This window comes from Mustela lutreola, chromosome 2, assembly GCF_030435805.1.
Source record: "Mustela lutreola isolate mMusLut2 chromosome 2, mMusLut2.pri, whole genome shotgun sequence".
Taxonomy (NCBI): Eukaryota; Metazoa; Chordata; class Mammalia; order Carnivora; family Mustelidae; genus Mustela; species Mustela lutreola.
This window is the reverse complement of record NC_081291.1, coordinates 196656-217928: the sequence shown is the minus strand read 5'-3', so window position 1 is coordinate 217928 and position 21273 is coordinate 196656. Positions and strand designations below refer to the sequence as shown.

Below are 21273 nucleotides of genomic sequence, written 5' to 3'. Positions count from 1 at the left end.
CTGTGCGCGGGGAGGCGGGCAGGGCTGGGCTGCGTCGTCCCGGCACGGGCCGCAAGGCTTTTGGGTTGTTTTTTTTTTTTTTTATGACGTCCCCGCGCGGCCCGGGGGCGGGTCGGGGCGGGCCGGGGCGGGGTCCTCTGGGCGGGGCGGGGCGGAGGCGGGCGGACTCCTTCCTCGGGTGGTTCTGGGCGAGCGGGGAGGGAGGCCCCGCCGGCCGTGGCGGGAGCGGGCGGGCGGAGTGGGAGCCCGGGCCCCGACGGGCGGCGCCTCAGTGTCCCGCCCGGGGAGCGGAGGGTGGGGCCGAGCGTGGGGCGCGGTGCGGAGGCCCCGCGAGCTGAGTGCGCCCCGAGGCCGAGGCGCGGAGAAACCGGGCGGACGAGCTGGACTCGCGAGCGGCGGCACCGGCTCCCCGGAGAGGCTGGGCAGAGGAGTGGACCCCGCTGTCGGCGCCCGCCTCGGCCGAGCCCCCAGACCGAGTCCGCCCCGCGGACGAGCCCCGGGCCTGGCTGTGCCCTCATCTCCCCGGCGCTCCCTTCGTCCCGACGGCGCCTGGGCTCGGCCCGGGCTGGTCCTGGACACACGCGCCCCGGGCGGTGGGCGTGGCGCTACGGTGCGCGCGGGGGCCGCCCACAGCTGCAGGGGTTGTGCCCGGACCCCGGACCCCTGGCGCCTGGCCGTGGCCCATGTGAGGACAGGCAGGTGAACCTACCTGAGGCAAAGAAAGCAAAATTCCAACGTGGGGACAGGGACGGAGATCTCTGAGGAGGATCTCAGGGCCGGGGCCTTGACTGGCTCACCTTTGCCCTGCACCCTGGGGGACCTGGAGCAGGCCCCTTGTGGGTGGCAAGGTCGGTGTGCTTTGCTAAGGGTTCCAGGTGTTCTCACCGTCATTCTCTGCCTAGAGCACCGACGTCCGCCCTGTGGCAGCTTGTCAGTAAATAGGACTTAGAACTAACCGTGGTTGTCCCAGGCAGGTTTCCCAGGATCTCCCTATGTCAGCCCCACATCCCCACAAAGCATAGGGTGGGGGGCTGGTTCTGGAAAGGAAAAGGGAGGTGCTCTAGCAGGTGCCCCATGGGGCCTCAGCCCCCAGGAAAGTCTGCTCCTTGGGCTCTGAAATGTTCTGGGGTGCTGGTCATCAGGGGTTTCTGCCTGTCTGTCCTCTGTCCACAGCATCTCGATTTTCTCTTGGGGGCATCCCATTCTTAGTCTGTAAGGTTCAGATTGGACGGCCCTCCGAACCGTGGCTGTAGGGAGGGTCACCCAATCCCCAGAGCACTCCGGGTCCCTTGCTGCCGTGGGTTGGATTAGGAACGGCACGTGGCTCATCTAGTAAGATGGGACTCTGGGACTTTTTCAGAGAACACGGGGCCCCAGTGGCTGAGCTGGGAGGGCCTGGGCCTGGAGAAATGGGGCCTTCTCATCACCACAAGCCTTGTGAACCTGCTTGGCACTCAGGAACCTGAGTCCCTGGAGGAGAAAGTGCCATAACCCTGTGTGTGCTCCCAGATCCAGCTGGGCTGGCCTTCCCTGAAAGCCCCCAAAAGGCAGACTGATAAGTTTCTTCTCCTCAGTCGGTCTGACTTGGGCCTTCCCTTACATGTCACAGAAGAGCCTGCGTCCGATGGAAGTTCTGTGGCCGCCTTAGAGATGGTCTTCAGAGGCTAAGCTGAGTCCCAGCTTCTCTGTTCGAAGAGTTACATGAGCTGACGTCTGAGACGCTTTCCTGTGGCTCCTCAAGAGGTTTTGGACGGGCGCCTACGTGGCTCCGTGGGTGAAGCCGCTGCCTTCGGCTCAGGTCATGGTCTCAGGGTCAGCCCCGTGTCCGGGCTCTCAGCTCAGCGGGGAGCCTGCTTCCTCTTCTCTCTGCCTGCCGCTCTGCCTACTTGTGATCTCTGTCAAATAAGTAAATAAAATCTTTAAAAAAAAAAAAAAAGAGGTTATGGACATTGTGGCTGCCATTCTGCCTGCTGAGAAGGAAGACCTGATCTCAGGAGGCGGGGGTGGGGGGGTGGGGGTGTGTGTGTGCAGGGGTGAAGCAGAAGGGTGCAGGGGGGGGAGGAGGGGGGGTGGGGAGGGAATTCGGCCTCAAGGGCGGGGACCTGGAGTCCAGAGACAAAGGCTTCGGGCCTGGTGTGCTCTGTGGGCACCAGAACCGGCTTCAAGGCCAGTTCCGCCTCCTTCTGGCTGCGCCCTTGGGGCTGGGTTCTGGTAGAAAATAATGCCCCCACGGCTGCCTACGTCCTAATCTCAGCCTGTGATTATGTCACTTTCCAGGACAAAAGGGACTTTGCAGATAAGATTAAGAATCTTGAGAAGGTGTGGCCGCATCTGCCTCCACTCAGGTCCTGATTCAGAGTCTGGGGTGGAGCTCCCTGCTCAGCGGGAAGCCTGCTTCTCCCTCCCACTCCCCCTGCTTGTGTTCCCTCCCTTGCTCACTCTTTCTCTGTCAAATAAGTAAAATCTTAAAAGAAAAAAACAAAACTGAGATGGGAAGGGGTGCCCGGCTTGCAATCAGTAGAGCGTGCAAGGCTTTTTATTTATATTTTAAGATGTTATAGTTTCAGAGAGGGGCAGAGGGCGAGGGACTGAGCAGGACCCTGGGATCGTGACCTGAGCCGAAGGCAGATGCTAAACCAACTGAGCCACCCAGGAGCCCTGAGTGTGCGACTCTTGATCTCAGGGTCCTGAGTTCAGGCCCCACGTTGGGTGCAGAGCTAGCATTTAAGAAAAAACCAAAACAACAAAAAAAAAACTTGGTAAGAGATTATCTTGGGTAATACTGGTGGGCCCCCTACTGAGAGGGTCAGAGTCCGAGAGATGGACCAAGGCTGGTGGTGAGGATGGGGGAGGGGGGCTGTGGGCGGGCGGGCGAGGTGAGGCCTCTGGGAGGCAGGAACCAGGTCCACCTGGGGCCGGGGTTTTAGGGCCTCTGAGCCCAGAACTGTCAGACGGTCCGTGTGTGGTGGTTTGGTACAACAGCCGCAACAACTGAATCCACTTACGTCTGTGAGCCAGCTTCTGTGCAGAAATCTAGGTGCTGGGGTGCAGCGGTGGCGAAAACCAGCAAAGCCCTCAGCCTGGGGAGCCAGGGAGAGAGTCATAAACAGGCTGGAAATTCAGTAGCAACAGGAGCTGTGAAGACAGTGCGGGTGAGCGTTCGCAGGGGTGGGGGCAGGGGAGCACCTTCTGGAGAGAGGTCCCTCGGGAGGGGTCCCTCAGGAGGTGGCGTTGAGCAGAGACCAGAGTGGAGTGAGGAAGCGTGGCCCACGGGACGGGAGGAACAGTGTGACAGAGAGTGAATCGCACGTACAACAGCCCCGCGGTGGAGGCCAGGGTGCCTGGGGCCGAGTGGGGGGCCCAGGCCGGAGAAGAAGCTGGAGAGTCCCCCGGGTCTGCCTGCTTCAGTGCTGGCTTCTTTCATCCGACTTGTGGGGACGGAATTCAGATCCAGGTACTCCCAGCTCAGCCACCGTAGAAAAAAGTCCCAGGGCTGAGCACAGGGTTCCTGGAGCACTTGGATGGGGGGGTGGGCTGGGCAGGGGGCCGAAGAGGGCCAGGTGACGGGGCAGGAGGAGGCATCTGGCCAGCCCCGGACCGCCGTGGCCCAGGAGCTTCTATGGATACCACAAGCCCCAGGGGAGCCCCAGTGTCGGGAGGGTGACTGGAGGGTCTGTCCTGGGTACAGCAGGCCTGGGATGTCCTTGGGACCTTTCCAGAGGACAGCCAGCTGGCGGTTTGCTCTTGAGGGCTGGGCAAGGGACCCAAGCTACGGATGTGCGGACCCACGGGGTCCAGGGGTCCAGGCGGTCACTGCTGCTGTGGGCTGGTGAGGTGCTAAGAGGGAGGAGGAGCTGGGGAAGCGCTATGGGCAGGGCCAGTGCACGTGGAGAGCGGGGAGGGGGGCTGCTGGAAGGGGAGGTTCATAGGGTTCCATGGTCCACGCTACTGTGACGTCCAGGGAAGGGGTTCATGTCAGCTTCTGAGGACTCTGTCGGCTGGCAGAGATCCATCCAGGATCATGGCGCACGGGACTTCTGGACCCCAGATCAAGCAGCCAGGAGACCCGGTGAGGCCGTGGGGGCCGTGGTCCTGGCTGGAGCTGGCCTCTGTCTGATCCGGGGGGGCCCTGGAGCCTGAGCTGCACCAAAGACATCTGAGACAAGGGGGCTGGCTCCCGTATGCCCTGGTCCTCACTCATGGGCAACTCCTGCGCCACAAGGATGGGGGGAGCCTCCAGGGCTATGCAGCTCCCCTGCGCAGGGGAGGCGCCCGCCACACGATGCCCACCCTGGCTTCTGATGACTAGGAAGGAGGAGCCACCTCCGGGGGCCACGGAGCTGACTGGAGGTGGCCTTGGCCCCTGAGTCTCCAGGGAGTTGCCTGCCCCCGATCCCTGTGTTGGCTTCTGGGACAGGTGTGCACGTGACACAGGTGGTCTGCCTGTCTGCAGGCCTGACGCTTGCTTCTCGCTGCTGCCCAGCCCCGTGGCAGCCACGGTACAGACAAGTTGGGTGCCCCTCCCTCGTGGGGCCACGGCAGAGCAGAGCAGTGACGGCCCTGATGCGCTGAGCTGGCGCTTTTCGTGAGTCTTCCAGGAGCCTATCTCTGCAGGACAGACGACCCACAGCTTTGCAGCTGGAAACAGTTACTTGTTCAGTCCGTGAGTCTGCAGAGCAGCCCCCGCCCGGGTCCCAATCTTCCTCGCAGGGGCTCCCGGGTGCGTGGGTGAGCCCTGCTGGCCGTAGTATGTGCCACATTTTCTGACCTCGCCGTGGAAATTCAGTAAAGTCATGAGAGCCACCCAAGTCCAAGGAAAGGGAAAGTAGAGTCCACATCTTGACCCCTTTCCGAGGGGGAGTAGGGGAAGTTCTGCCAGAGCGAGTGGGAACAGGAGTCCTGCTGGGGTTGTTTTTGGAAAACAGCAGCCACAGCTCCCCCGCTCCCTGATGGCCTGGCCTGTGCGGGGATGGGGGGGTGGGTACTGGGAAATGGAGAGAGGAGGTCCCTGCCAGCAGCGGTGGAAAGGCTGTAAACTCCCATGGGGCTTCCCTCACTCAGTCCTGGGCCCCACCTGCTGGAGCTGTCGCTGAGCCACGCGAGTGAAGTGACCAGCCGGCGATCCTCTGGGCTGGGCGTCTGCCCCTAGCCTCCCTCCTCCTGCTCCGGGCGGGATGCCTTGTGGAAGAAACCATCCCCTTGGGTGGGAGGAGGGATGCCCCGTGGGGGCCGGGACGAAGTTCGTGGGCGCGTGTGGATTCTGGGTGGGCCGACGGCAGGTGGTGGTCGCGTGGCGTGCGGGTTCCCGAGGGGCCCTTTGCTGGGGGGGTGGACCTTCACCTCTCCGGGCCGTGCTTTCCCCGCCCCACCCACCCTACTCGGGCAGTCCTCAGAGGGCACATAAGACCTCGCAGTGCTCACACCTTGGCCATTTCCACCATCACGGCCACAACGACCTGCCCAGCTGACCTCTTCCGTTGACAGCCAGGGACCCTGAGGCCTAGGCTGCAAGCAATAGGCTGGAGTACTTGTGGAGAGCAGGGCCTCCTGGGCTCCAGGGGTGTGGGTCCTGGGCACCTGGTAGCCCTCTACTTCCGTAAAGCAGAGTCCAGGGGCGCCCTGGCGTTCCCAGGCGGCCGGCCTTGCCCCCAGGCAGCACTGGACGTGCTGGATGGAGAAGCATTTCAGTAGACACGGGCATGGGTAGGGGAGCACACACACACTCCAGGTCAGCCTGGAGAACAGACTTTATTACTGTCGAGAGGGGACTTTGTGGGACTGCGGGGAGGGGGTGCCACTTCCTGGGACCCTCGGCCTCCCCTCTGAAGGGGCACGAGTCCAGGCTGGAAGGTGGGGGTGGGGGGACTCCCTGCGCCCCGCATGCGGGGACTTTCCGGTCCTGGTCCCAGACGGGGGTTCCGCCCAGGAGCCGGTCCTCGCACAGCCCCCAGCTGTGCAGGTGGAGGAGGGGCAGGTAAGGCGTGCGTGGCTCAGGCCACCGGCTTGACCTTGGCAATGAAGAGGGCAGCAGCCTTCTCCAGGAACTCCTCCCGGGTCATCGGGGAGCCGGGCCGCCGAGCCCCCAGTGCGCGGTCCATGGCCAGTGCCAGGCTGTCGGGGCCCAGGCGTGAGGTAGCCTCCAGGTAGCGGGAGGGTGTGGCGGCCGCGTCGCTGGCCTGCAGGGCCCCCTCCAGGGTGTCCAGCACGGCCTGGCCCACGCGCCGGTCAGCCACAGCCAGGGTGGGGTCCTCCAGCAGCTGGTAGAGGGCGCCGGCCCGTGCCACGAACTCCAGCAGCACGAAGCAGGTGAGCATGCCAGCGCGGAAGACGTCCAGCGGCACGGCCTCGTGGTCCCGGCACTGGATCTTGTGCAGCAGGGGCGCCACCACCTCCTCAGGGGCCTCCCCGTCCCGACAGATGCGTTTGAGCAGCTCACTGTAGGTGCGCCCGTCCAGCCCCGGCTTCTTCTTGCGCCCGCTGGCGCTCAGGCACGCGTAGGCCACGCTGACGTTGTTGTTGAAGGCTGTCCTGTGAGAGGATGCAGCGCTGGCCCAGCTGGGCAGAGCCGAGGACCGCCCACGGCCCCCTGCCCCGCCCGCCAGCCCCAAGTGCCCGTCCCCTCCTGTCTTCCTCCAGCAAACCAGGCCTGGTCCAGCCCCAGGACCTTTGCAAAGGCCGAGTCCTTTGGCTGGTGTGCCCTTCCCCCACGTCTCCCCATGGCTCCTCCAGCTCCTCCGACTCTGCTCAAGTGTCCCCTTTCCAGGGCCCTCACCCCCTCTTTATCTTCAGGGCAGTTACCACCATCTGACTTAACGTAAGACGTCCTCGTGATGAAGTTTCAAACGTCAGCCCATGAGCCCACGTCAGGGAGTTTCTGTACAGCTCCCAGTGCCCCGACACGGTGTGGCATGCTCCCACAGTCCCACAGCCCGGGAGTCCGCACGCTACGCGCATGGGTCGTATCTAGCCCATGGCCCATCTTGTAGATAAAGTTTTATTGGCACGTGGCCTCATCCAGCCTGCGGTGGCCTTCCTGCTGCAAACGCAGAGCTGAATGGCTGCAACAGGGACCACTCACGAAACCAAAATACAACGTGTCCTTGTCTGTCCGCCTGCCATCGGCTGTGCGGTGGGCACGGCTCTGCCCCGCGTTGCGCCCGAGGCCCCAGGACGCGGCTGTGCTGTGCTGTGAGCCTCAGGAGCAGATGCGGGGAGCACGGGTGTTAGTGTCGGCCCCACGTCTCACTCCCTCACTGGACTGGTGGCCCTTCAGCATTTCTACCGTGACCCCTAGGGAGAGAAGGCTCACTGCGGCCCTGTTCACCTCCCGCGTGACCTGGGAATCCTGCCTTATCTTCCCGTGGGCCGGCAAGCCGGGAGCCCGGTCTGCGCTGGGCTGCCCCGTGGGGGCTGCCGGGTGCGCGGGCTGCCCCGTGAGCTCTGCCCATCAGCAGAGGCAGCCGCCACCCAGAAGTCCGAGAACAGGAGCCTGGGGAGCCTCCCTCCCAGCTGGGGCTGCACCCTCAGCCCGCCTGGCTATAAACTCCTTTCTCTTCTCGTCGTGGGGCCCTCGTGCTGTGCTGGGACTCGGGGTCCCTGAGACCAGTGCCGTGAAGGGTGAAGGTCGCTGGACGGCACTCACGCCTCGTGACCTTCGTCACCGCCACCGCATTAGCAGGCTGAGGCCTCGAACGGGGTTGAAGCTCCTCCCCAGGAAGGGTCGGAGGTCTGCTGTGAACAAGCGTGGCGGTCACTAGGGCCTCTGCCTGCTGCCCATCCCTGACTAACAAGCCACCCCCAGCCCGGCAGCCTCAGAGGGCAGCAGATGGCAAGTGTGCCAGGCGGTGTGGGTCTGTCCGGAACTCAGCCGCGGCTCAGGGTCTGCCCGCCTTCTGAAGATGCACACTCCCGGGCCTCGGTCCGAGCCCTAGGCGTGACAGACTAGCCCCAGGACAGGAGACAGAGACCACAGCCTACCACACTGCCCTGCCCGATGGGGGTGCAGGCTGCCCCGGCTGGTGTGGGTGGGGAGGGCCCAGTGGCCTCCTGAAGACCGGCCACCCCTCGAGGGGCGGGCGGGCCACAGGACTTGACTCTGCGGAGAGGTGGGCGTGGGAGCCACACGTGGTCCACATCCAAGGCAAGTTCTGAGCAGTCCGCTGCCCCGGGCCATGCTCGGGCGCACCCCTGTGGCCTCTGGCTCCGGGTGTGGGCAGCAGTCCTTTGTGTCGGGGCCACTGAAGTCCCAGAGCTGTGGCTGCCACGTGGTGCAGCTCGTCCCCATGCAACCACGGTCCATGATTCATCCGACTCCGGGCCGCGATGCCTCCTCTCCAGCAGCCTGGCCGGCCCCCGACGGGGGCGAATTCCCTCCTCCCTAGAGGCTGGGACCCAGACAGCAAAGCCCCGGTGCCATGGTGGTCTTGGTTCCCGTGAACGCCCTCTGGGAGCACAGCTCTGTCCCCAGCTCTCAGCTGGCCCCACCCTTGGGTTCTCATCACTCCAGAGCGAAGGTCCCCATTCCTGCCTCTCAGGGTTCTCAAGGGCCAAGTACCTAGCACAGGGCCTGACACGCGGAGGTGGCCCTGCATCCTCGGCGTTAGCTGCCACCAGGGCAGGCCTCGGCAGGCCGCCCACGACAGTCCCGGCCTCGGGGGGCGGGCAGACGCGCAGAGCGGCAACCACAGCTGCACGAAGTAGGAGCTGGAGGGCAAGACGCCGAGGAAGGGGACTCCTGACCACTAGCCGGTGCCGCAGTCCCCCGGGGACTCCCACGCTGCTCCTGGCGGCCCCCAGGGCGCACCCGCTCTGTCTGCCGGGTCGTGGTGCTCTGGGACTTGGCTTCCGTTTGTGATGCGGGGATTGGGCTGGCACCGAGGGCTCCGCCATGTCAGCCCGTACCCGGGGCACTAGAGTGTGAGCATTTGCTCACGTAACACCCGTGTGGGTGTGCATAGAACGCTTCCGGGGTGAGGCACGGAAACCATTCCCTTTACACCATGGGCCCTCCATGGGGCCGTCCCCCGGCGGCTCCCAGTGAGGTCTGGGCGCACTTCTGGGGGTCATCCCCGGGTGGGTGGAGGCCAGGGAGGCCGCTCAGCACCCCACGGTGCCCGGGAGGAACCTGGACTCGGTGGTGCCCTTGGAGGGAGGTTTTCCCAGATCCCCGGGGGGCCTGCAGAGGAAGGCACCCAGGCAACGGGAAGGCTCAGGGGCCTCGGGGGATGGGGGGCCACACCGTCCAGCTCGCGCTGGCTCTGCCCCCTGGTGGCCACGTGGCCCTCAGCAAGTCTCACAAACATGGTTTTTATGTCCTTGGGGCTTTGAGGCTGGCAGGGGGTGGCCCACCGGACCCTGGGCCACCACCTCCCAGAGAACACCACTTCTGATCTGCGCACAGAGGAGAAGGGGTTTTGGAGGACTTCTCTCTGCATCTTGGGTACGGATGAGATGCTCAAGATCAGCCCTGAGAGGGCCCAGACACTCCACGTCACAGGGGCACCTGCTTCCCACATTGGCCAGGCCTGGCTTCTGCTGTTGGCCCCTTGGGCTAGGTCCAGGGGCTCCCGATGGGGCCCCTGTCGGCTGAGCTGGCCCCTGGCTCTGTCTCTGGAGATAGCAGGAGAGTGCAGGGGCTCGGGCATCACCGCCCCTAGCGCCACCACTCCCAGGTTCACTCCACCCTCCGCAGCCCCACAGCTCCAAAGTGCCTCCAGGTGAGGGCTCCAACACCCCTGCAGGGCAGTGAGACCTGTCCCCCCAAGAGGCACGTCTCTCTGGAACCGGTGAGGGTGACCTTATTAGGAAACAAGGTCTTTGCGGGTGTCTTTTGTCCGGGATATGGAGATGAGGTAGCCCTAAATCCAAATGTCCTTAGAAGAGAAAGTAAAAGACAGAGACACAGAGGAGGAGACTGGGGCGATGTGGCCACAGGCCTCGGGACACCTGGAGCCCTGGGAGCTGGGAGAAGCAGGAGGGACCCTCCCCTAATTTCTACATCCAATAGGGGCTTGAACTTCAAACTCTGAGATCAAGAGTTGCTCCACCCACTCCGTCAGCCAGGCGCCCCACATTTTTGTTGCTTTAAGCCACTGAGTTTGTGGACATTTGTTACAGCACATGTAATACAGCTCTCCTGGCCCTAAGCCCAACAGACACTTAACAGCCTGCATCTGTGGGCTGCTGGACACAGGACTGCTGCCAGCCCACAAAGGGCCTCTATGTGAATTAGGAAAAAACTCCACAAAAAAACCTTCATAGAGGGGCACCTGGTTGGCTCAGTCGTTCGGTGTCTGCCTTTGGCTCGGATCGAGACCTGCATGGGCTCCCTGCTTGACAGGAAGCCTGCTTCTCCCTCACCCACTCCCCTGCCTGTGTTCACTCTCTTGCTGTGTCTCTCTCTGTCAAATAAATAAAATCTAAAAAACAAATAAGCATACAAACAAAAAACCTTCATAGACATATCTTTGTTTGTGACTGTCTATAGGTGAGCGGCTTGTGCGATGAGTGGCTTGTGCAGTGTTTGGCCTGAACAACTGTACATGGTGGCCCAGCCACTGATGACTTTTCCCCTTTGGACGATGTCCTGCGATGACATTCTCTTCTTGTCCCTCCTTCATGTCTGGTTGGCCTGATCATGCTTTTTTATGGGTTCTCCAAGGCTGGGGCTCCTCAGGATTGGGTCCTGGGCTCTTCTCAGTTCTCCTGAGGCCTTCACAACCCCTCCTGGCTGATAACCGCCTGTCCCACTTGCAGACCCACCTCTCCATCCTCCAGCTGCAAGGTTCTCCCCGCCGCCTGACCTACGAGTCCCCCAAAACCCTGGAAACTTCCCCCCAAATCAGTGACCTCCCGCCTCAATGGACAGCCCCACGGATGGCCTAGGGCTGTCTCTGCATACTTTCTTCCCACCCTTGCCCCTGCAAACCCAGCAACGTAGGACTTCAGAGCACATGGACACTCTGCTCAGATGCCCGCCCTCCATCCCCTTCCCATACCTGGGATCCCTCCCCAGCTTCCCAGTGCTGTCCTTATGGCCTGTACCTGCGACTCTCTTGGGAGGGCTGCCTAAAGGTAGGCAGGTGCTGGAAGCAGGGGGAGGGCACAACCCCCTGGTGACCAGGCTGGAACATTCGCTTCCAGGGTTCTCCCGGGAGCACTGCCTTATAAATTACCCACACATGAATGCTGCCTCAGGTTCCGCTTCTGGGGACCCCTCCCCAGCAGCCAGTCCCAGGGCACCCACATCCACTCACGACCGCACCTGCTCGGCGTTTGGAAAGCTCAACCCAGATATCTGACGTGGATCGTCTGTTCAATACATATTCCTCCATCACCTTTCGTGGGCTCGCAACTGCTGGGGGGCACGTGTGGGGGGGAGGTGCCACCCCCCCCCCCCCCAGCTTCAGCCCGGGTAAGGCCGACGAGCCGGTGAGTCCCACAGCGCAGCTGCACGGCCTCCAGGCCAGGGCACCTGCCCGCCTAGTCCCTGCAGCCCCTTTCCTGGGCGTGAGGCTGGCCTCCTTCTGGACAGTCCGCTGCCCGCTGGGGGCTGCCTCCGGGGGTACGGGCCTCGGGTGACTGAGCTGCTCTCAGTGTGCTCGGCCCAGCCCTGTAACACCCGCTTTCCGGCTTAATGGATGGGCAGCGACGCCAGCAACGAGGCATTTAGGAAATCCTCGGCTCGGAGGACTAGCCCTGTGGCTCTGGGTCCTCTCTGGGCCCCGTGAATTCCCAACAGTGAGGCGGGCTGGAGGGGCCCCGGCTCCTGCAGAGAGGCCCCCCAAAGCCGGAGCGCCCGCGGTCGGGGTCCAGCCGGCGCCAGGGGGACTACCGGGCCCAGCACGTCCGCAGGCAGCACGCGGGGCTCGCGTCCGCCCCGGCCCGCCCCGCCCCGCCCCCGCCCCGCCCCGCCCCACCCCCGCCCCGCCCCACCCCCGGCCCGCCCCGCCCCCGCCCCCGGCCCGCCCCCGCACCTCTGGGAATGGTGAGCCAGGCGAAGGTGCCACAGCGCGCGGCCCAGGCGCTGCTGCTGCAGCAGGAGCTGGCCCGGGGGCTCCCCGGCGCCGCCGTCCGCGGGCGAGCGCAGGCCCATGTTCTCGAAGTAGTGCGCCAGGAAGGCGATCGGCTCCTCGGGCCGCGCCTCCAGCACCTTCAGCAGGGCCGCGCGCAGCATCTCCGTCACGCCGACCTGCCGCAGGAAGTCCTCCTCACTCTCGGCCGTTGCTGCTGTGCGGGACGCGGCCGGCCGGCCGCTGTCGGTGAAACCGGCCACCGCAGCCACTGCCGGCCGCCGCTTCTCCACCGCCGCCATCTTCCGTGAGGGCCGCGGGACCGGAAGCGCCGCCGTACTCCACAGTGCGCGGGCGCCTCGGGGCGGCCATCTTGGCTAAGGGCGGAAGGCGCCGGGATCCCACCGGAAGACTCTGGCAAATGAGTGGAACAGGCGACTTACCACCCCGCACTAGGTTCTAATGGGCATCATTTCTCCGGGTTCCGCTTTGCGTGCGCCGGTTAGCTCTCCAGGCTCAAGCGCGGAACCTGAGTTTTGCCAGACTCCAAGATGGCTCTTCAGGATCGGGCATGGTGTTTGGCCTGAAGCCGGGTTGCCCGCCATCTTGATAGCGGGCGAGTCCCTCATTAGCATGGTCCCCTAGCAACCAGTCTCCTTGGAGATCCGGGAAGCCCAGCGGAGCGCGCGCGGGGACTGTTCCGAGGCCGCGACGGAGCGCCGAGCCCGCTCCGCTTTCCGGTGTTCCTCGGGCCTTTGTGCACCGTCAGGCCTTCAGCCCGGTCCGACCTGCCTCTGAGTTTACGGCTCCCCCCGGTGGGGGGAGGTCTTCTCTCCCCGCCCGCCGCCCGCCAGGCTGAGCTCGGGGGTCGGCTCGCCGAAGGGGTGCTCGGCCCGAGGTCCCCCGGCCCCGGCCCCGTCCCCCGGCCCCCGGCCCCGGCCCCGGCCCCGGCCCCGTCCCGTGCTGTTACCTCCCCTCCGCACCCGAGGGGTCTTTCTCGCACCGCAGCCTCTGCCGCTCTGAACCCTGCCGGGCGCCCCAGTGCCCGCGGGCGGAACCCCGGCATCGGCAGCCTTTCGTCTGCTCCCAGCCCTCCTCGCCTCTGCCCCACCCGACCGACTCGGCCCCCAAGCCACCCCGAGAGAGAGAACATAGCCTTCAGCAAGCCGCTTCGGTGGCTTTTGTCCACGCTGTCCACCCCCCCCCTCGCCCCCCGCCTCACCCCCCCCCCCTTTTTAAAGATTTTATTTATTTAACAGACAGAGAGATCACAAGTGGACAGAGAGGCAGACAGAGAGCAGGCTCCCTGCGGAGCAGAGAGCCCGATGGGGGATCCCAGGACGCTGAGATCATGACCTGAGCTGAAGGCAGCGGCTTCACCCACTGAGCCCCCCAGGCGCCCCCTTCCCCCACTTCTTTCGAGGACTTCTAGTTATCCCTGAGCTGTTCTCCCATCCGGGGAAAGGCACAAGCCTTTGTGTTCTGCCCACCCCAAGCAGAGCCTGCACTGCGTTTTTCCCTTTCCTCCAGCCCGGGCCAAGCCAGGGTCTGCGTCCTGTCTGTCCTCATCTTAGGGCAGTCGCCCAGTGCAGACAGTGAAATCCTTGTAACACCCCAGAAACCACTGAGGCAAACCAGATGCTCTTTATTCTCCAGCTCTGGACCACTGGGGGGGTGGGTCCTCAAGGGTCCCACTGAGGGGGATCTCAGAGGCTGGCCATCAGGGTTAGGGGGTTATGGTCAGCTCTCCACCACGTAGGTCCAGAAGCCTGCAGTCGTCCTCTGGCTGCAAAGGTGTGGCAGGAAAGGCAGGCCACTTCAGGAGGGGCCCGGCCAGTCCCCCTCAGCCCAGTCTAGGTGGGGCAGGGGGCCCCAAGCAACTGGGGGGCTGGGTGGTCACTGAGCAGGCCTGCAGCGTTTCCGTAGCCGGTGGGCAAGGAATCCCAAGAAGAGCAGCCCCAGCACCAAGCTGCCTGTCCACAGGGCTGGGGGTGTTGTCTGGCAGCCTGGAGAAGGAAGCGGAGCCGTGAGCACCTGATTGCAGGTGTGGGGGAAAAGCTCAGCAGAATCTGCTAGGGGCTTCCCATTGGCCGAGTTCCCTGAGATTTTAGAGAGGAATTCATGGTTTAGGGCGTCTTTTGGAGTGTACAAAAACTGCTGAAATATCCAGACGACTCCAGAATGGATCTTTTGAAAGGTACATAGGACCTTTTAGTTGGAAGTGACATGGCCGTCCCCCATGCCCGGCTAGTCTGAATGTCCCCTGCTATCCGTGTAAATTACACACCACATGTTGACCAATTAGTTTTTTTTTTTTTTTAAGAGAAAAGAAGGTAAAATATCTCGTTTGTACTTCTAAATGTGGCTACTAGAAAATTTGAAATGACCTGAGTGGCTCTGTTCTATTCGTATCCTACAAACTGTTGTGGGGTGTAAAGATCAGGGTTTACAGATCACTGTGAAACGTAGTCTCTGAAATTTGCAGCCCTCACAGTGCCAAGTGACTGTCACCTTCCACCGTAAGGGAAGCCCACGGGACAGCTGGGGACACTGAATCTGAGCAGGCCCATTCCCTGTCTGAGGTCTTGATCCTGGGCTTCCCTCCCTCTGAGGCTCCCCCAGGCCCCTCCCGAGCCCCCAGAACTCACAGATCTCTGGGACCAGGTAGAGGCTGGCCATCTGTCCCCCTGGGTCCAGGCGACACTGAAACCAGCCCTCAGAGCAGCAGCCGGCCCAGGGCACGCTCAGCCAAGCCTGGGCCCCAGCCTCCCGTCTCTGGTAGGCTTCCAGACCCCCCGGGGCCTGGGTCCAGCCCACAGCCACACCGGGGTCACAGAGCGCCTGACAAAGTAGCTCCAGACCCCCTGCGGCTGGAGACTGGTGGATCTCTGGGCGGCAGGGCCGGTTCGAGCTGTTCCCTGGTGGGGGTCCAGGACTCCCGGAGCTGCTGTTCCTGGGTGGGGGTCCAGGACTCCTGGAGCTGCTAGTGGAGCTCAGCTCTGGGGTGGCCTCGGGAGAGGTCTCGACAGGGGGCTCCGGGGAGGTCAGGCTGTGCAGGACTGGAAAACAGGGTGTTGGGTTTTCTCCTGCCCCAGGCTCCTCTTCTGTTCGTCTCTCCATTTAGACCACAGAGTTGGACCAGAAGGGCTGAAGCCCCACCCAGGGCCTCTTGGACAAATGGAAGGGTATCCCAGTGGGGAGGAGCGGGGGCAGGGTCTGCCTTGGTCCCCTCCCCACTCTGAGTGAGTTTCCGAACGTCTGCGTTGCAGTTTCCTCAACGCGGAGGGGGTGTGAACCACCCATCCTGGGAGCGGCCACGGAGACTGATCCGAGTGCAGGGTGAGGCAGTACTGGGCTTTACAAACTACAGGACTGGGAGGTGGGGGAGGGGAAGTGCTCCCTGGCAAACGGAAGGCGTGCTCCGTCCTTGGTGGTACAGCCCGGGAGACTGAGGATCCGAGGGATTTGTACACCCTACCATGAAGCGTCTTTCAAATCCAGAGGCCTCTCTGTGCGCTCCCACCGCGCTCTCCCTGCCCCCACTTCCTGTCCACTGGGAGCTCTCTTGCTCCATCCCCACACCTGACGGCCCCAAGGACAGTAACGAGTTTCATGGAGAGAAGGAATTTGTGCTTTTTTAGTGAGAGGATGCCGGTGGCTTCATGATGTGAACAACACTTGTCTTACTTTAGATGTTTGTTAAATTAATAATGTCTGACTTGAACCAAGCACCTACTGGGTCCTCAGCCCCAAGTTAAATGTTTTCACTTGTTCACTCATTCAGCAAGTGGTTGTTGTGCACCTGCTATGTGCTGGGCACTGTGGTCTCATCCATCCAACCAGAACACGTGTTGAGCACCTACTGAGCGCTAGGCACTGTGGTCTCATCCATCCAACCAGAACACGTGTTGAGCACCTACTGAGCGCTAGGCACTGTAGTCACTGCGGACATAGCCATGAACCAGACATATTTCTTTTTCAGTGAAGCCAACAGTAGGGGTTACAGACAATGGAGAAAATGAGCAGAAAATGCAGGATGCCAGATATTGTTAAAAAGGTGTAAAAAAACATACAGGAGGAGAAAGGGCTCCCGTGTGTGCATATGTGTGTGTCCACATCCATGTGTAAGAGGCAGTAAGGACAGGTTGACCATTTAGACAGGTCGGAAGAAGCCTCACCGGGAAGGCGAGTGAGGGAGCAATGGACAGAGCTGGGGGAAGAGATTCCCAGTGGAGGGTGGAACATATGCAAAGGTCCTGGGGCAGGACCAAGCCTAACCTCTTGGAGGAGCAGCTGGGAGGCTCATGTGGCTGGAGCAGAGTGAGGGTGGGGAGAGGGAGATGGTGAGGGCAGGTGGTTCAGGGCCCTGTGGACATAGGAGGATTTGCGTTTTTACCCAGAGGGAGGAGCTCTGGAGGACTGTGAGCAGAGCAGGACAGGACCTCAGGGGGTCTGACACAGGGAAGGTGCTCAGTTAACCTGTTGAACAGCTGAATAAACTCATGAGGAATATCATACTGGAGGCATTTGGGGCTCCCCCCTACTGTAGATATTGTGACCTGTCTAGATGGGGACACGGTGGGGGGGTGCGGAGCCAGGATTCCAGAAGAGCTCCTGGGCACCACTCATGAGGGCTCACAGGAGCTGGGTGGGGGGAATTCACCTACTTCCTGCGGCACTGTGTGCAGGCTGGCCAGAACCCCAGAGACTCACCTGGAATGGCCCGCTGGTGGCTCAGCCTCAGGCCAGGCAGGTTCATGGTTGCCCGGCAGTGGAGGGTGAGTGGGGTGGGGGTCTCCAGCGGGGGCAGCAGCCAGCGCTGTGTTACTCGGAGCAGCTGGTCCTCGCCCTGCTGGGGCTCCTCCTCCACATCCCAGTCCAGGGCCTGCACCCCCTCCAGTTCCTGGTCCCCCAGGAGCAGGGATAGGGAGAGGGCCTCAGGGTTGGCAGGTGTGACGTTATGGGCGGTGCAGGCCACCTCCTGGTCCCGCCTGGCCACCAGGGTTACTGGGGAGACAGTCAGCTGGTCTGGAAATGCTGTGGACAGAGGGTGTGGGGGGGGGCGAGCCCACAGGGTCAGTCCTGGGCCCTGAGGAGGGGAGGGGGCTTGGGGTGTGGCCAAGAGGTGAGTGGGGACTGCTAGTGCCTGGGTTCCCAGAAGACCCAGTGGCCACAGCGTGTGTATCTAGAATGTCAAGTATGGAGGACAGGTCAAACGCAGAGAGAGTGGGGGTCAGGTAGGGGGAGGAGGGTTGACGGGAGAGGAGGGGGTGGGTTGCAGGAGGACTCAGCTGGAGCTGATGCAGTCTTTGGGGCGGGCGGGGGGGCAATCTGGGAAGACTCCCAGGAAAAGGCAGTATTGTTTTGGAGGTAAAACAGGGCTGCTGGGCGGCCCGAATGTGCCCAGGCATCAGGAGGGGACGAAGCTCACCGAACACCAGGAGCTTCACGGTCCGCAGCAAGGTGTCGGTCCCGCAGGAGCCCACGCACACGCGGGTGCCGGCCTCGGACAGGGAGGCGTTGTGCACCGAGAGGACGCTGCTGTGCGCGTCCGACCGCACGGTGCCCAGACTGGTGTCCAGGCCCCGCCACTGCACCATGGGGTTCCTGGGGTCGGCGCAGGCTAGCCGGCAGGTGAGCTGCTGCGACCCGCCCAAGGACACGGCCACCACGGAATCCGGAGGCTCCATCTCCAAGGACCCACCTGCGGGCAGACGGCGCTCTCAGCCCCGCCCCCGCCCCCAGCCCCAGCACCCCCCCCAGCCCCCCGCCCCCGGCCGGGCCTCCTCCGAGACCCCCCCCCCCGCCGGAGCCCCCTCCCCTGCTCACCCTGGGCTCGCTGGAGGAGCCCCAGGAAGACGGGAAACAGGAGGGCGAGACCCTGCTCCATACTCGCCCCGGTTCTGTCCTCCGCTCGCCGCGGCCGCGCCTTAAATAGTGGTGCCCCGGCTGCTTCCCGCCGCCCCGTCCTCCGGCTGCTCCCCGGGGCTTTCCCGGGGGCGTTTCCCGCCCTGACGCCCGACCCTGGAGGCGACAGAGAGGCAGGGGCTGGGGGCCAGGGTTGGCGGGGACCCCGCGGCCAGGGTCAGGACAGACGGGGCGGGAAGGTGTGAGCGGACTCCGCTCCGAGAGACCGGAGGGTTGGAAGATGGGGACTGGACCGGGTGGCGGTCCGAGCCAAGCGGACGGCCGAGACAGGCCGCCTCGACAGCCCTGCGGTCTCAGCCTCCACGGCCCGAGCGCGGAGCAGGGCGGGGGGCGACCAGAGCATCCTTCGTCCCGCGCGGAAGTGCGGAGGCGGTGGGGGCGGGGCAGGTTCTCCTGGGGTGGGGCCTCCTGCGGGTGAGGGTGTGTTTGTGGGGTCATGGGGGTGGGGGGCTTGTGGGGGAGAGGGTCCTCTGAGGGGTGGGGTTTCCTGGGAGTGGAACCTCCTGGAAGAGTGGTCCTTGGAGGGTGAGGATCTTGTGGGGGTGGTGGGGGTCTTCTGGGGGTGAAGGTGACCTGAGTCACCGCCTACCCCTGAGCTTGTCTCCCCTCAGTGAAACAGCTAGGGCTGCTGCGGTCCTGGGAGCCCAGGGTTGGGGGGCTGCCTCGCTCTGCTCCACACAGGGACCGAGGGCCCCCAGGGAAGCCTGGGAAAGGGCTCTGGCCGGGCTGCCCACTCCCAGTCGTCACCAGTGAGTCCCGAGAAATCTGTCCACCTTTTTCTCCTTGCCCCTCAGCCTGGCCCCATTTCTTGGACCTTCGTGGCCGCATACCCCCCAGCACCCAGAGTGGTTTCAGCAACACCCCAGAGCGAAATCTCACCGGGGCTGGAGCCTCGCGGGACCCGGAAGCCTCGGGGCCTCGGAGTGGCTGTGTCTTCCCCCTGTTCGTCTCTGCCCAAATGTTGCCTCCTCGGAGCCTTCGCCAACCAGCTTCACTCCCCCTACCCCAATTTTACTTTCTCCGAAGTCGTGTGCCTGAAACCACATTTCCCATGTCCTGGAGCCGGGTCTCCTGTGCTGTGCGGCCCAGCGCGCGACCCGGGAGCCCGCGCACAGCAGGCATGCAGAAAGAAGAGGGTGGAGGGTGTGCTTGGGGTTGGCCTCGGGGTGTGGCTTGTGCCTCAGTTTTCCTGGCTTGGGAATAAGGGAAGGGGCAGCCAGACAATGAAGAGTTGAACCCCATGAGCTCTGTGCCTGGCTCTTCTCAGTGTCTCGATTGTCGGAGGCAGAAGAGGAGGGACTGGAGCAGAGGGGGGAAACTGAGGTCTCGGGGAGGCGAGGGTCCACGTGCGTGAACTCAGAGCCCTGTTCTCGTTGGTCCCATCCCCCGCTCCAGGCTTGTGCCGGGAAGGGCAGCACAGGAAGGTGGACTGCTAGGTGAGGCCCTCCCCGGGCCGGAGGTGTGGGCCTTTCTCGGGAAGCTGGGCTCTTAACCCGGGCAGGGGGCAGTGGGCCTGGTCAATGGGTCTCTTCCCAGCCCCTGACCTTGCTTCCTGCCTCCCTTCCAGCCAAGGCCCCTTGCAGGGCGGGCCCTAGCTCTCTGCGCCTGCCTCGCCCACCCATCCCTGGCCTCCATGGTGCTTATTTCAGGCTCCAAGTGCCCTGTCCGTGTGGATAACGACCTTCACGCTCAAGGACACGCACAGCTCTAAGAGAGCACGAAGGATGACCTGGTGACACAGGTGCTCCGAGGAAGGGGCAGGTGAGCCGATCAGACCCAGAGGGTTCTGGGCAGAGGCAAGGAAGAACCAGACGGGGTGGGGAGGGGGAGCAGAGCCACAGAGGGAGGGAGGGTGGCAGAAGAGGGAGCGGGCAGGGGCCTGAGGAGGGCGGGGGCCTGAAGAGAGGGGCCCGAGACCAGCACTAGCAGGTCCCACATGTCCCCCGTGCAGCTGGGCCATCTCGTCTCTTCCTCAGGAGGGTGAGTCCATGCAGTCAGCCACCTCCACAGGGACAGAGGTCACCCCTACCTCCCCCTAACGCCGCCCCCACCCCCCAGCAACCTGGGCTTCCTGCAGAGCTTGCCCTTCCCGGCATTGTCCCCACCCAGGAGGAAGTCCTCAGTGGCCAGAGGCAGGAAGCCGCCTTCCCATGGAGGGTCCCAGCCCCCCCAAGACCTGTCATCCTGGCCTCAACCCTCCCATGACAGAGCTGTGATGGGAACCTGGCCTCCTCAGAGGGTACCCAGGAGAGGCCAGTGGTCCCAGTACCCCAGAGATGCCCATCCCCTCCGGGGACACCCTTCTCACCTGGGCTGGGTCAGCTGCCCTCATTGGTACCACTGGTCGGTCGGGGGCTCACAGCGCCTTCTTCGGGGCGGGCTGGAGCCATGAGGGCGGGGTGTTTCATGCTGGACCATGCCCAGCCCACAGTGGCCTCCCTGCTTCTGCAGGCCTCAGGGATGGGGCAGGGAGGAAGGGAACGGAAACTGTAAATGATCCTTATTTTGTTTATTTATTTTATTATTATATTTCATGAATGATCCTTTAATAAATACCCATAAGAAGGGTGCCTGGGTGGCTCAGTGGGTTAAAGCCTCTGCCTTCAGCTCAGGTCATGATCCCAGGGTCCTGGTATCGAGCCCGGCATCGGGCTCTCTGCTCAGCAGGGAGCCTGCTTCTCTCCTCTCTCTCTACCTGCCTCTCTGCCTACTTGTGATCTCTCTGTCAAATAAATAAAATATTAAAAAAAAAATAAATGCCCATAACAAGCTCTAGGAGACTGGAGAAATTGCCCTGAGGTTTCCTGGCTGAGCTAGAGCAGGGGTCCGGCAGGAGGGCTGACGCAGGACGGGGTCAGAGCCTGAAGGAACACCGGATGCCCATGAAGACAGCGTCTCCCGGCGGCCCCTTTGGTGAGGCTTCAGTGAGCATCTGCCTTCGGCTCAGGTCATGATCCTGGGGTCCTAGGATCAAGCCCTGCATCGGGCTCCCTACTTAGCAGGGCATCTGCCCCGCTCCCCGCTCCCCTGCTGTGTTCGGAGGTGCTCTCTCTCTCCCAAATAAATAATGTCTTTAAAAAACTTATTTTTTTTTGGGAAGCTGAAGCCCATATGGGTGGTGGCCGGGGATCAGAGCCTGGGTCGCACATGGCCTGGCCCCTTGAGGACCATCTGGGGGCCTGAGATTTAGGTTGTTGTGAGCACCAAGGGAGTGGAGGCTTGGGGCTGTGACGTCTGGGTTCATACCGACTGGATGAAGGCCCTTGGGGGTGGGGTGATATCAGGATAGCCTTCCAAGGCCCCCTAGCTGGGCCCAGCTTCCCTGGGGACTGTG

The 21273-nt window shown here is 63.1% G+C and overlaps 2 protein-coding genes and 1 long non-coding RNA gene across 4 annotated transcripts; 1 reads left to right on the top strand and 2 right to left on the bottom strand.

Annotated features, from left to right (window-relative positions):
- Positions 1-5729: 5729 nt before the first annotated feature.
- TPGS1 (tubulin polyglutamylase complex subunit 1) lies at positions 5730-12344 on the bottom strand. The gene is made up of 2 exons (XM_059159128.1): positions 11976-12344; positions 5730-6528 (listed from the first exon to the last, which is right to left on the bottom strand). The coding sequence occupies exons 1-2, from the start codon at positions 12311-12313 to the stop codon at positions 5991-5993; spliced, it is 876 nt and encodes a 291-aa protein (XP_059015111.1). The 5' UTR covers positions 12314-12344; the 3' UTR covers positions 5730-5990.
- Positions 12345-13636: 1292 nt separating this feature from the next.
- MADCAM1 (mucosal vascular addressin cell adhesion molecule 1) lies at positions 13637-18282 on the bottom strand. 2 transcript variants are annotated; one of them, XM_059159126.1, is made up of 5 exons: positions 17841-18282; positions 17443-17715; positions 16725-17018; positions 14660-15070; positions 13637-14017 (listed from the first exon to the last, which is right to left on the bottom strand). In XM_059159126.1, exons 1-5 carry the CDS (start codon positions 17899-17901, stop codon positions 13908-13910), a joined length of 1149 nt encoding a protein of 382 aa, XP_059015109.1. In that variant the 5' UTR covers positions 17902-18282; the 3' UTR covers positions 13637-13907. The 2 variants fall into 2 exon arrangements, with proteins under 2 accessions (XP_059015109.1, XP_059015108.1); XM_059159125.1 differs by having other exon boundaries at positions 16725-17048; positions 17841-18280.
- LOC131823147 (uncharacterized) lies at positions 17518-20576 on the top strand. Its single transcript, XR_009350499.1, has 4 exons — positions 17518-17645; positions 18734-19375; positions 19507-19700; positions 20049-20576. It is a non-coding gene; the product is annotated as an uncharacterized LOC131823147 (long non-coding RNA).
- The last annotated feature ends 697 nt before the right edge of the window (positions 20577-21273 follow it).